At 33.3% G+C, this 13673-nt stretch overlaps 1 protein-coding gene across 2 annotated transcripts; it reads right to left on the bottom strand.

Annotated features, from left to right (window-relative positions):
- Positions 1 to 1622: 1622 nt before the first annotated feature.
- LOC125845139 (uncharacterized) lies at positions 1623 to 6518 on the bottom strand. Of its 2 annotated transcripts, XM_049524571.1 has the most exons (7): positions 6297 to 6518; positions 4902 to 4990; positions 3595 to 3667; positions 3350 to 3443; positions 3158 to 3268; positions 3001 to 3058; positions 1623 to 2411 (listed from the first exon to the last, which is right to left on the bottom strand). In XM_049524571.1, the coding sequence occupies exons 3-7, from the start codon at positions 3647 to 3649 to the stop codon at positions 1893 to 1895; spliced, it is 837 nt and encodes a 278-aa protein (XP_049380528.1). In that variant the 5' UTR covers positions 3650 to 3667; positions 4902 to 4990; positions 6297 to 6518; the 3' UTR covers positions 1623 to 1892. The 2 variants fall into 2 exon arrangements, with proteins under 2 accessions (XP_049380528.1, XP_049380527.1); XM_049524570.1 differs by lacking the exon at positions 4902 to 4990 and having other exon boundaries at positions 6297 to 6516.
- Positions 6519 to 13673: the final 7155 nt, after the last annotated feature.

Raw genomic sequence — 13673 nt, 5'->3', positions numbered from 1 at the left:
TCCAACATTTAAGTTTTATAGCTATAGTTAATTACTACAGTCACATAGTCACAATCATGAATCATTATCGCCTATCGTTATTACAATCATCAATCACTATCGATAATCGTCATAACTAGTCATTACTATATATAATTGTTGGTGTTTTTTAAAAATGGGGCAGCACAAAAAGATTGAAAATTTCTTTCAATGGATTGAAATAGCTTTCAATTGATTTCAATAATTTTCTTAAGCATTGAGGGGCTTTATATAGCCAACAAGAAATACATAATTTGCATAATTGGAAATTTAAACAACCTAAAATATCTCAACAACATAAACAAACTAACTAAACTTCAAAATTCAAATTTATTTCAAACTAAATAACTTATTTTGCTAAAAGTTACTGCCGTAACTTAAAGCAAAGTTCAACAATAATTAATTGTCGTTATCATTCACTACTATCATTTACTATCCATATCGTCCACTACAATTATTAATTATAACCACCAGTTACTATGATCGATAATTATTATTAATCACTATTGTCAGTCATGGTCATATTTGATCACCCACANAAAGTTACTGCAGTAACTTAAAGCAAATTTCAACAATAATTAATTGTCGTTATCATTCACTACTTTCATTTACTATCCATATCGTCCACTACAATTATTAATTATAACCACCAGTTACTATGATCGATAATTATTATTAATCACTATTGTCAGTCATGGTCATATTTGATCACCCACAACCATCACCGTTATCATTATCTACAACTGCCACTTTCAACTATCATATAATTGTTAAATCTTTTTTTTATTGATATAGTATAAATTAATCTGGATTTATTGATTTTAAATAAAAACAAGTTTGTACATTCAGGTGTTGGAAAAAAAAAACTATTTAGTATTCAAATCTTAATATTAAATTTTAATATTCAGATGCAGAGGTTTAAATTTTAACGAAACAAATGAGGTCTTAAATAAGTTAACCAATTAAAATATAGGAATTACCTTCTTTATTTATACGCATTACCTAGAATAAGTCATAAAATGATGCACTTGTTCCAATTGAAGTTGATGTGTATTATTAAAAAAAGTAATATAATTTATATGATTCACGTATTTACATAATAGACGCTTGACAACACGCACAAAAACTTTTTCAAATTGATCTCCAAGTTAATAAAGAAATATCTAAGAATGTTAGTAACTAAGTTGGCAAATTTTGACACATCTCAGAACACTGACACTTTATTTGGAGGGTGGTTAGTTATTATTTCATAGTATGTACTGTTTTAATCAAACAATGTGTGGATAGATTGTATCCTTCTCCCTGTTACATAATAAAATATCATATATTAATAATTTGAATGATAAGTCAAAAAGAAAAGTAGAGTACGAGATAGAAATGCTATAAAAAGTACAATAAATGACAAAATAAAATTATTAAATAACAAGTAAAAGACAAAATGAGAAGAAAATATAAAGTAATAATGCGATAACACCAAATCAATCGTTACTTTTCGTCTATGTAATGATAGATTTTAAACGATACGATATAATATAATTTAATTAACAATCAAACATAGTATTTAAACTAGCAATACAATAGGTAACAATCATCCAAACAAGGTGTTAATGTAACCTCCAACCTAGAATATATATTTCTGAATTAGAAGTTAGAAATTGTACATGTTTTTCCTAAGATGCTTGTTGATGAACAATACACAAGACTATAAATACAGATACCTAAGTCACAACTAAAATAAAAACCTGAGCTTCATTCACAATGATGCCCTTTTTCCTTTTACATTTGAACTAAAATTCCTAAAAAAGACTAGAAGAACAAGCCTGTCTACTTGTATGTGAGTTGTAACTGCTCTAAACACATTAGAATAACAATACCTATCCTTCTTCGTCGTAATCTTCCTCTTCCTCGTCTAACCCTTGGTTTAAGTTGGCCAATTGAATTGGATCGATGGCCATCTTTTCCATCTCGGACAGGGACCATCCAGGGATTTCCTCATGCTTCACTTCAGGAGGCGGTGGTGCTGGTGCTGGTGCTGGTGTTGCTGATGATGATAAAGGGACTTCAGATGGCATTGGTGTGGATTCCACACTCTCGTTTAAGTCAATGTTGAGATCGAAGTTTCTAGCAGGGGCGACGACTTCTGGGGAGCATTTAGCAGCTGAAATGTTCTTTGAATCTACTGCTGATTCTGCTACATAGTCTACCATTCTTTCATCATTTTGTTTTTGGTTCTCATCATCCTTTTGATGTGAAACATCAGCAGCAGGGTCTTCAAGTTTCTCCTTGTGAACATTGGAGTCACCTTTCTCTACTGCTCGTGCACCTCTACCACGGCCTCTACCCCTACCCCTACCTCGTCCCCTTCCAGCACCACTGTTGTTTGCAGTCTCATTCTGTGATTTCAACAAAAAAAGGCATTATTATACAGGAAGCACAAATACATAGAAGAAATTGGATTACATACAACATTTGATGTAAAAAGGCACTATTATACAGGAAGCACAAATACATAGAAGAAATTGGATTACATACAACATTTGATGTAAACAGTTTGTAGCTTGGTCAATGTTTAAACAAATGGGCTATCTATGGAAAACCCAAAATTTAAAGGAATAGTTACTTAACCAGACAAACTAATACACTATTATCAAACACAGCGAGAGTTCAAAAAAGAAAAATCAAGCACACCCTGTTTCAGTGATGCAACAGTTTATGAATTTTGATCTGTATCAGTGATACAATAGTTTCTGAAATTCGCTTTGTATCAGTGACGCAATAATTTGCTCTTTATCAGTGATACAACAATTTGTTCCATATTTTATGTTGTATCACTGATACAGAGTGAATTTCAAAAACACTCTCTGCATTTGGTAATTATCCAAAGTACCGCTACGTTTAGTAATTATGCCTCAACCTATCCCTATTTCTGAAATTTTAATCAAGTTTAAACCCAACATTATCAAAAAGGAATAATCTCCATACCGCATGATTCCTTTTGGTATCATCATCACTGTCATGATCATCTTCTTCAGCAACTTTCCTGAATCAGCAAACAGTCTGCCGTTAATGATACAAATTCACTGCTCCGAAACCCATCACAGGCAAGAAAAAAAAATCATAGGAAGTACAATTTTCTAACCTTCTTTTGGTGGCCGATTCAGCACTAGCATCTGACCCACCTAGATCAGGAACCCGGCTCACTACATCCTTCAGGAAATCAAACACATTAAAGCTCTGGATACAATGTTTCCTGTGAAGTAGAGGGACCAAGTTAGCTGATAACCAGAGACCTAATACAATGTGTAATATCATAACAGTAAATTAAACTTACAAATGGAAAGAATTCATTGTTTTTGCTCCTTTCTTGAGGGTGATCTCATATGTACGGTCACAAAGATCTTGCAGAAAGAGTTCAAGAGCTTTTGCTGAATATAACGTTGACAAACACGAGTTAGGATAAACAAAATGAACCACACAAAAATAGATACCAAGAAGCAAAGGAATGAATACAGGTAAACAGATCTTAAATCAGTTGAACCAAATGCAAAAAGAAATTCATTGAAATAAAGGACTTACAGACTAAAAGAGGAACAGCCATCGCAATCTTCCCCACATCCTCATCAGCTTGCATAATCTTTTTAATCCGAGCCTGCAAATAAATGACAATGAGGTATTAGAACAGTTAAAATCTTCGATTCAGCAACTTTATCAACAGAGACAATAACTTCATATAACAATAGTCAATTAGATTAAGTAATTTCATTTACAACCAGATGTTAACATACAAAACTTTTAAAAGCAATAGCAATAGCTAGTTTTCAAATTCCAATCACCATAATTCTTACCTTGAAACCAAACATCAGTACAACATACTGTTGAACCATGAAAGATACAGACTAGCAGACCGCACTAAATTACAGGCAATCCACATATAAAACGTCAAATACACATTTGGTGCATGCATGCCCATTCCCACAATTAGTTTGTATTATAGTATTAGGAAGAGGTCAATCATTGTCTAGTTTCCCATATCACTATTATTAACATTACTCTCCTACAATCTTGTTTTTCAATCTTATTATTACTTGTTGTTTCCAATGCTTCGGTTTGTATTATTTGATATGGCTTATTGCTATTGTTTTTGTCTCATTATTTTTGGCATGGTTTCTTCACTACTATATGTCCTTTTCATTCTGATTTTGATATGCTTTACAAGGTAGAAGTAAGGTTGCATACACATCACCCTCCCGGACTCCACTTGCGGGATTACACTGGGTATATTGTTGTCCCAACTACCAGTTCTAAATTCATGCATACCAACCTAACAAATACCCTCTCCAACCAGGTAAGTTCAACTCTTTACAAGCACCCTGAATTAGAAACTTGCTTTAAAAATTAAATCAAAACATCAGACTTTCTCCATGGAACAAAGCTATTTAAATGCACTGCCTAGGTGAATTTCAGTCATAGAACTACTTTTACAATTTGTACTTGCTCTGTCTAGGTGGGTTTCAGTTATAGAACTACTTTTACAATTTGTACATATGTTTACCCAAATTGCCTCTCTACCTTCTCAAAGGTAGGGGTAAGGTCTGCATAGACTCTACCTGTGTTTGTTGTTGTTATTGTTGTTACTTACCTCTCCCAAAAAAAAAAACAGTACTACTTTTTGCAACTTCAAAGAACTGTTTTTGCTCTCAGCAAATAAGGAGAAGGTTAAAAAAATACGGGCAAAAATATGGTCCAGTAACTATCACAAACAACTTACTATATGTTCAAAACATACCACGGAGCACTGACAGCTTAGGCAAGATCAGATTTCTTCGTCTACTATTAAGACCTAATTGCCGGATTCAAGAGAAAAAAATCCATACTTCTTGTACCTCAACTCCAAGAAACAAGAGAACATGTGTTCTATTTTCTTCTTTCTGCTTTCATTTGTGAGGCACCTCATCTAGTACTCAACCTTAACCTGTTTAATATCCAAACCAAACTAAGCAAATACACACAGTAACATGAAAACAAGGCAACTCCCACGAGCCAACCAAGAAGTCATACTTGAGCTCAACCTTTTCAATCAACAATAAAATGGTAGATATCCAAACACACTTACTTTCTTTAGTGAGGCACCTCATCTAGTACTCAACCTATTTTAACATCCAACTATACGAAGCAAATACACACTAACATGAAAACAAGGCAACTACTAGAATCCAAACAAAAAGTCATACTCAAGCTCCACCTTTTCAACCAATAATAAAATAAGTGCCACATCCAAACCAAGCCACACCTTGAACCTTAGAAAAGTTTGACCATTCTATTCATTCAATAGCCTTACAACTACCACCCAAACATCAAAGCTCACAGATTAATTCTCAAAGAAAAAAAAAAACTAATATAAGAACAAGGCAACTCCCCGGAGCCAAACAAGAAATCATATTCAAGCTCCACCCTTTCACCCTACAATGAATAGTCAACACACAAACTCAGCTATACCTTAAACGTTACAAATTAGACAGTTGTATTCATTCATTTGCCTTATAACTATCACCAAGACATCAACGCTCAAAGCTTCATTCCCCTCAAAAAGGAACTTGATAGTCTAAAAAAATCCAAAGTTTCAAATTTACCAGCAACAAATAAATAGTAGACATCCAAACCCAGCCATACCTTGAACCTTATATATTAAACAGTTCTATTCATTCAACAGCGTAGTAACTATCACCAAAACTCAAAGCTTTACTCCCAAAGGAAATAAACAATCCAAACTTTCAAATTTACAAGCAACAATTAAACCATAGACATCCAAACCTATCCATACCTTGGAACCTTACAAATTTGATAGTTCCATCCATTCAATAGCCTTATAACTATCACCAAAACATCAAAGCTCAAATCTTTATTCCCACAAAAACAGAACTAAAAGCTCCAAACTTTCAAATTTACAAGAACACCCAAAAACCTATATTTTTAACCAAAACCAAGACCACCCAGGGAAAAGAAAAACCCATTCATACCTTTAACCTTACAAATTTGTCAGTTCTACTCATTCAATAGCCTTATAACTACCACCAAAACATCAAAGCTCAAAGCTTTATCCCACAAAAAGCTCAAAACTGTTTAATAAACCAAAACCAAGAAAACCCCAGTTACTTTTTTCAATTCAACAACCAAAAAAGGGAGAAAAAAACCCATATAGAACATAGAAAATCAAGAACACCCAAAACATAAAAAACCCAAATAAAAAAACTGAATAGAAAGGCGAAAGTGAAACTTACAGCAGGAAATCTGGTATCAAGCCTCTTCCTCATAGCTTCCAACAAATCAAAAACCCCAAATCACTCAAACCCTAGATTTATCAAACTTTTTTTTGCCCCTTTTTCACATATAACCCGTGTTTCTTACTATATATCTATATATATATACAAAAAAAACTCTTATGAATTTCCCAAGAACCCAAAAAATTCAAAACAAAAATAAAAATTAAAAAATACCCAGACCCAGAAAAATTCTCGAAATCCTTACGTCTTCTTCGGAGAAATATATAAATATTAAAATAATATTAAAATAAAATTCTTAGCGGGATTCGTTATTCTCGGAGCATCTAATTTATTAACCAATAATATGCTTCCACGTAGGACTGACTGACACTTACTTTTCGATGATTGGTGAAAAGAAAAAGGTGTAAGTACACATGCGATGTATGGAATAGTTATCACCTTTCTTTTTGTCGTTTTGTGGAGTTTTTTAAATTTTATTTTTATTTTTTAATAAATAAAAATGATGTTTGACTGGTCTCCAGGGTATTTTTATGGCCAGTTTCTACTAGATCCATTGTTTACTTTGATGTGTCCAAAGATCCATCGGTTTCGATTAATTTAGATTCATGATGCTTAATATTTGATCGTAAAGAATATGAGAGAGTTGATTAGATGGTTTATATATATATATATATATATTTTATTTTTTATTTTGATTTCTCATTCGGTGTTAGGTACTTACATTACAACCCATTTAAATATGAATTCACATCGGAAAGTTGCACATTGATAGGTAAAGCACTCCCAAATATATACTCCCTCCATCCCATTTTATGTGGCATTATTTGACCGAACACGGAGTTTAAGAAATAAATGAAGACTTTGAAATATTTACCAAATTATCCTTTAAAAAGTAGATTCATTTTTCTCTCTCTTCATAAATGTATTGGAGTATTATTTTAAGATTAAGTGGGATCAATAAAGGTAAAAGAGGAATTGTGCCTTTAAATACTTATCATATAAGGAAATGTGACATTCTTTTTGGGACTGATCAAAAAGGAAATGGTGTCACATTAAATGGGACGGAGGAAGTAGTATATATTTTATATGCCTAGCTCATTAAAGATATGATACTAGACGAGAGAGTGTGAACAGTTTGGATNCAAATATATACTCCCTCCGTCCCATTTTATGTGACAACATTTGATCGGACACGGAGTTTAAGAAATAAATGAAGACTTTGAAATGTTTACCAAATTATCCTTTAAAAAGTAGATTCACTTTTTTCTCTCCTCATAAATGTATTGGAGTATTATTTTAAGATTAAGTGGGACCAACAAAGGTAAAAGATGAATGGTACCTTTAAATACTTATCATATAAGGAAATGTGACATTCTTTTTGGGACTGATCATGGTGCCACATAAAATGGGACGGAGGGAGTAGTGTATATTATATATGTCTAGCTCATTAAAGATATGATACTAGACGAGAGAGTGTGAACAGTTTGGATAGACGTTTATAAGTCATGGATTTGAGTAATTTAGATTTGTAATGTGTAATATTTGATCAAAAAAGATTTAGAGAGAGTTGGTTAGATAGTATATCATACATATTTAGCTCATTAAGAACGGAACACTTGATATGAGAGTGTGAAGTAGGGAAAGGCATGATATGGTATATATCGAATTATCATACCATATCGAAACTTTTGATATCGTAATTTTTAATATTATGATATTTGGTATGATATATGGTATACATTTCAATTTACAAGTATATTTTAGTCGATGTTGAACAAACTATTGATTTACCATACCACAAAATATCAAAATCAAACTTCAAAATACTGAACAATACCGAATTAAATCGGTATGATAATGATATAATATTTTTAAAAATCGAATATCAAAATTATGGTATCGAAATTTCAAAGGCACCAAATCCATGATCTAACACACACGAACAAAAAAAATTACATAATTCCTAAAAGTTGGCCCCTAAATGCAAAATTATGCCTTTAAAATAGTGAGACTGTACATAATGCTCCCCCAACTCACTATGGGAGTCCTCATAAAATTTGTTCAAAAAACCTTATAAATGTATAAGGCGCCAATATCCATTTGCTAACACATACGAAAAATAAAATAAGTTGCATAATTCCTAAAAGTTAGCTCATAAATGTAAAAATATGTTTTAAAAATAGTGAGATTATATGTAATACTCTCCAACTCATTACAAAGGTCCTTATAAAATTCTTTAAGAAAAACCTTTCGTGTACCATAAAGCGCCAATATCTATGGGTTAACACACACGAAAAACTAAAAAAATTGCGTAATTCCTAAAAGTTGGCCCCTAAATGCAAAAACATGCCTTAAAATGGTGAGACTATATGTAATGTTCCCCCAACTCATTACGGAGGTCCTCATAAAGTTTTTCAGAAAAACCTCTCAGGCGCCATAAGGTCAATATCCATAGGTTAATACATATGAAAAACCAAAAAAGTCGCGTAATTCCTAAAAGTTAAATCTTAAGTCCAAAAATATGTCTTAGAAATGGTGAGACTATATATAATGCTCCCATAACTCATTATGGAAGTTCTCATAAAGTTTTTTGCAGAAAAATCTTTCGAGCACCATAAGGCGCCAATATCCATGGGCTAACAACACGAAAATCAAGAAAGTTGCGTAATTCTTAAAAGTTGGCCCCTAATGCAAAAATTGCCTTAAAATGGTGCGACTATATGTAATGCCCCCCCAACTCATTATGGAGATCCTCATAAAGTTTTTTGAGAAAAACCTTTCGGGCGACATAAGGTGCCAATATCAATGCGCTAACACAAACGAAAAAAGAGAAAGACCTATAATTCCTAAAAGGTTGCGCCAAAATGCAAAAACATGACTTAAAAAAATGGTGAGACTATACGTAATACTCTCATAACTCATTACGGAGGTCCTCATAAAAAAAATTAGAAAAATCTATCGGGCGCCATAATGCGTCAATAATCATGGGCTAACACACGTGAAAAATCAAGAAAGTCGCGTAATTCCTAAGAGTTGGCCCCTAAAGACAAATATATGCCTCAAAAATGGCAAGACTATATGTAATGCTCCTTCAACTCATTACAGAGGTCCTCATAAAGTTTTTTCAGAAAAACCTTTTGAGCGCCATAAAGCGCCAATATCCATCGGCTAACACATACGAAAAACTACGAAAGTCGCATAATCCTTAAAAGTTGGCCTCGAAATGCAAAAATATGCTTTGAAAAATTGTGAGACTATACGTAATGCTCTCCAACTCATTACGAAGGTCTTCATAAAGTTTTTTTTCAGAAAATCTTACGGGGGTCATAAGGTGCCAATATCCATAGGCTAACACACACGAAAAATCAAGAAAGTCGTGTAATTCCTAAAAGTTGGCCACTAAATGCAAAAACATATCTTAAAAATATTGTGAGACTGTACATAAAGCTCCCCAGCTCAATATGGAAGAACTCATAATGTTTTTTCAGAAAAACCTTATGCGCTATAAGTTGCCAATATCTATGGGCTAACACACACGAGAAACCAAGAAAGTCGAGTAATTTCTTAAAGTTGACCCTTAATGCAAAAATATGCCTTAAAATGGTATGACTATATGTAATGTTCCCCCAACTCATTACAGAGACCCTCATAAAAAAAATTCTAGAAAAAACTTTCGGACGCCATAAGTTGTCAATATCCATGGGCTAACACACATGACAAATCTTGAAAGTCACATAATTTCTATAAGTTGGCCCTAAAATGCAAATGTATGCCTTAAAAATGGTGACACTATATATAATGCTCCCCCAACTCATTACATATATCATTATAAAGTTTTTTCAGAAAAATCATATAGGCACCATACGGCACCAATATCCATGGACTAACACACAAAAAATCAAGAAAGTCGTGTAATTCCTAAAAGTTGGCCCCTAAATGCAAAAACATACCTTAAAAATGGTGAGACTAATACGTAATACTTCCATCAACTCATTACGAAGGTCTACATAAATTTTTTTTAGAAAAACCTTTCGGGCTCCATAAGGCGCCTATTTCCATGGGCTAACACAAACGAAGAATAAAAAAAGACGCGTAATTCCTAAAAGTTGGTCCCTAAATTCAAAAACACGCCTTAAAAATGGTGAGACTATACGTAATGCTTCCCCAACTCATTACGAATGTTCTCATAAAGTTTTTTCAGAAAAACCTTATAGGCGCCAATATCCATGGACTAACACACATGAAAAAATAAAAAAATCGCATAATTTTAAAAGTTGGCCCCTAAATGCAAAAATATGTCTTAAAAATGGTCAGACTATATGTAATGCTCACCTAACTCATTACGATTGTACTCATAAAGTTTATTCAGAAAAACCTTCCGGACGCCAATATCAAAGGGCTAACACACACGAAAAATCAAGAAAGACGTGTAATTTCTAAAAGGTTGCGCCTAAATGTAAAAACATGTCTTAAAAAATTGTGAGACCATATGTAATACTCTCACAACTCATTATAGAGGTCCTTATAAAGTTTTTTTGAAAAACATTTCGGGCGCCAATATCCATGGCCTAACACACGTGAAAAATCAAGAAAGTCGCATAATTTCTAAAAATTGACCCTAAATGCAAATATATGCCTTAAAATGGTGAGACTATATGTAATGCTCTCATGACTCATTACAGAGATCCTCATAAAATATTTTCAAAAAAAAATTCGAGGGCCATAAGACGTCAATATCCATTGGCTAACACACACGAAAAACCACGAAAGTCACGTAATTCCTAAAACTTGGCCCCTAAATGCAAAAACATGCCTTAAAAATGGTGAGACTATACATAATGCTCCTCAACTCATTACAAAGGTCCTCATAATGTTTTTTCAGAAAATCCTCCCGAGCGCCATAAGGCGCCAATATCCATGGGCGAACACACTGAAAAAACAAAAAAATTCACGTAATTTCAGAAAGATGTTCCCTAAATGCAAAAATATACCTAAAAATGGTGAGACTATACGTAATGCTCCCCCCAACTCATTACGGAGGTCCTCATAAAGTTTTTTCAGAATGTCCTTCCGAGTGCCATATGGTGTCAATGTCCATGGGTAAACACATACTAAAAACCAAAAAAAGTCGTGTAATTCTAGGAGTTGACCCCTAAATGCAAAAAAATTGCTTTTAAAAAGTGGTCACACTATATGTAATGTCTCCCAACTCATTACGAAAGTCCTTACAAAATTTATCCAAAAAAACCTTCTAGGCGCCCTAAGACGCCAATATCCATGGCTAACACACACGAAAAAAATAAAAAAATCGCGTAATTTTTAAAGTCAGCCCCTAAATGCAAAAATATGTCTTATAAATAGTGAGACTATATATAATGCTCCCTCAACTCATTACGGAGGTCCTCATAATGTTTTTTCAGAAAAACCTTCTAGGCGCCATAAGATGCCAATATCAATTGGCTAACACATGAAAAAAAAATAAGAAAGACGTGTAATTCCTAAAAGCTTGCCCCTAAATGCAAAAATGTGCCTTCAAAATAGTGAGGTTCTATGTAATGCTCATCCAACTTATTACGGAGTTCCTCATACACATAACAATTGAGTCTTATAGGTTTATCCATTTTATCCTGGGAGTAAGTAACCCATAATATCGAGCACTATGAGAAGATTAAATTTCTTAAAAACCCACAGGACATTCAAAATATAGATGATCAAATGTTTTCATTAGATTGACAATGAGATTTAAAAATAAGGAAGAAGATGTGACGACGGAGAATTAAAAGGTGACAAAGATACATTATTTTCTTTTTTGGTTTAGTCAAATTCTTATGCAATAAAAAGTTTTTTGCCACGTCAATTCTTATCATAATATTAATTTTACAAGAAGTGTCATGCATGATCGCCACCGTCCTTTCTTTCTTGGGAAAAGGTCCTGATTTACCCCTAAACTTTATGATTTGGAGCTGATATACCCTCCGTTTAAAAAATGGCTCATATATGCCCCTGCCGTTATAGAAATGGCTCATATATGCCCTTTTACTTAACAGAAATTTTTTTAATAAATTAAAAATTCATTTTTTTACTTTAATTTAAGAAAATGTCATGTGACTTTTAAAATACCCACCTTCCACTCCACCATACCACCCGACCCAATTGGAAACAAAAAATCTCACCCACCCAAATTAACCTAACTCATTTCATTTCGTTATTTCCACACTCAAATGAAACCAAAAAAAATTGTGAGGGTTCCAGTGAGCTCTACAATCCAGAGTTCGGGTGATATTTGAGAAGCGAATATTCAAAACTTCGATTTATCGGTGAAATGGAAGGCAAAATAAAAATAAAACGTCAAACTGCCTCTTTAGAAACTTAAGCGGCCGCAGTAGTGCCCTTCTTCCTTGGATCTGCCTCAGTTCCTAAAGTGCCCACAAAATAATAAACCCAGTTATTTATCAAGCATTTAACATACCAAAGTTTGCAAGCATCAAATATTATTACAAGAGATGCGTTATGCATCCTATATATTGCACATTTAACCTTTACTTTGTTAGGGTCTATAAATTGATCCATCTTAAATAGAAACTAGGTAAGCTTATATACCGTAAATCCACAACTTAAGCTAAAAGTGAGTGATAATCTATCTCTAAACAAACATGTTCATTTAGTGTGAAAAAGATCAATGGATAAGAAAGAACAAATTGCTTGAGAAATGTACCAAGCAGAGGGCACCCCCGGATAAAGAGAGGAAACACAATCTGGTAAAAAAGAAACCCTCGAATTGGAAAAGGAGATAAATGTATGCCCAGAACAAAGCCATCAAGAAATCATTCTCGTCCTTGTATAGCCGAAAGAAGAGGCAATTAAGGGAAATATTTATTTAACTGTATTCATGTCCTAAAATTAGCAATCTTCACTCAAAATGAGACCGGATACTAACAAAAAAATTATTTTTGTTTCTGTTGAGGTGGAAACCATGAAATGAAATGGGTGAAGTTAATTTGAGCGGGTGGGTTTCTATTGTTTCCAATTGGGTCGGGTGGGTATGGTGGAAAGTGGGGTATTTTAAAAGCCATATGACATTTTCTTAAATTAAAGTAAAAAAAATGAATTTTTAATTTATTAAAAAAATTTCTGTTAAGTAAAAGGGCATATATGAGCCATTTCTATAACGGCAGGGGCATATATGAGCCATTATTTAAACGGAGGGTATATCAGCTCCAAATCATAAAGTTTAGGGGTAAATCAGGACCTTTTCCCTTCTTTCTGTTAGTTATTTAGCAAGTTCCTTCCACTTCCTGAACCCTAAAAACAGTAAGTGCTAAGTCAAACAAAACTAATAATAAAATTGAAAAAGTATTTACGATTAAATAAATC

Source organism: Solanum stenotomum, chromosome 11 (assembly GCF_019186545.1).
Source record: "Solanum stenotomum isolate F172 chromosome 11, ASM1918654v1, whole genome shotgun sequence".
Classification (NCBI taxonomy): Eukaryota; Viridiplantae; Streptophyta; class Magnoliopsida; order Solanales; family Solanaceae; genus Solanum; species Solanum stenotomum.
Note: the sequence above shows the minus strand (reverse complement) of the source record. Positions and strands in the feature narration are given on the sequence as shown.

Bases quoted from the DNA above. Each gene is read 5' to 3' on its own strand.
- LOC125845139 (XM_049524570.1), bottom strand. From the start codon at position 6,329: ATGAGGAAGAGGCTTGATACCAGATTTCCTGCT. The intron at 3,668-6,296 runs GTAAGTTTCACT...ATTTATTTGCAG, and splicing joins TTGATACCAGATTTCCTGCT to GCTCGGATTAAAAAGATTAT. The intron at 2,412-3,000 runs GTATGGAGATTA...TTGAAATCACAG, and splicing joins ATACCAAAAGGAATCATGCG to AATGAGACTGCAAACAACAG.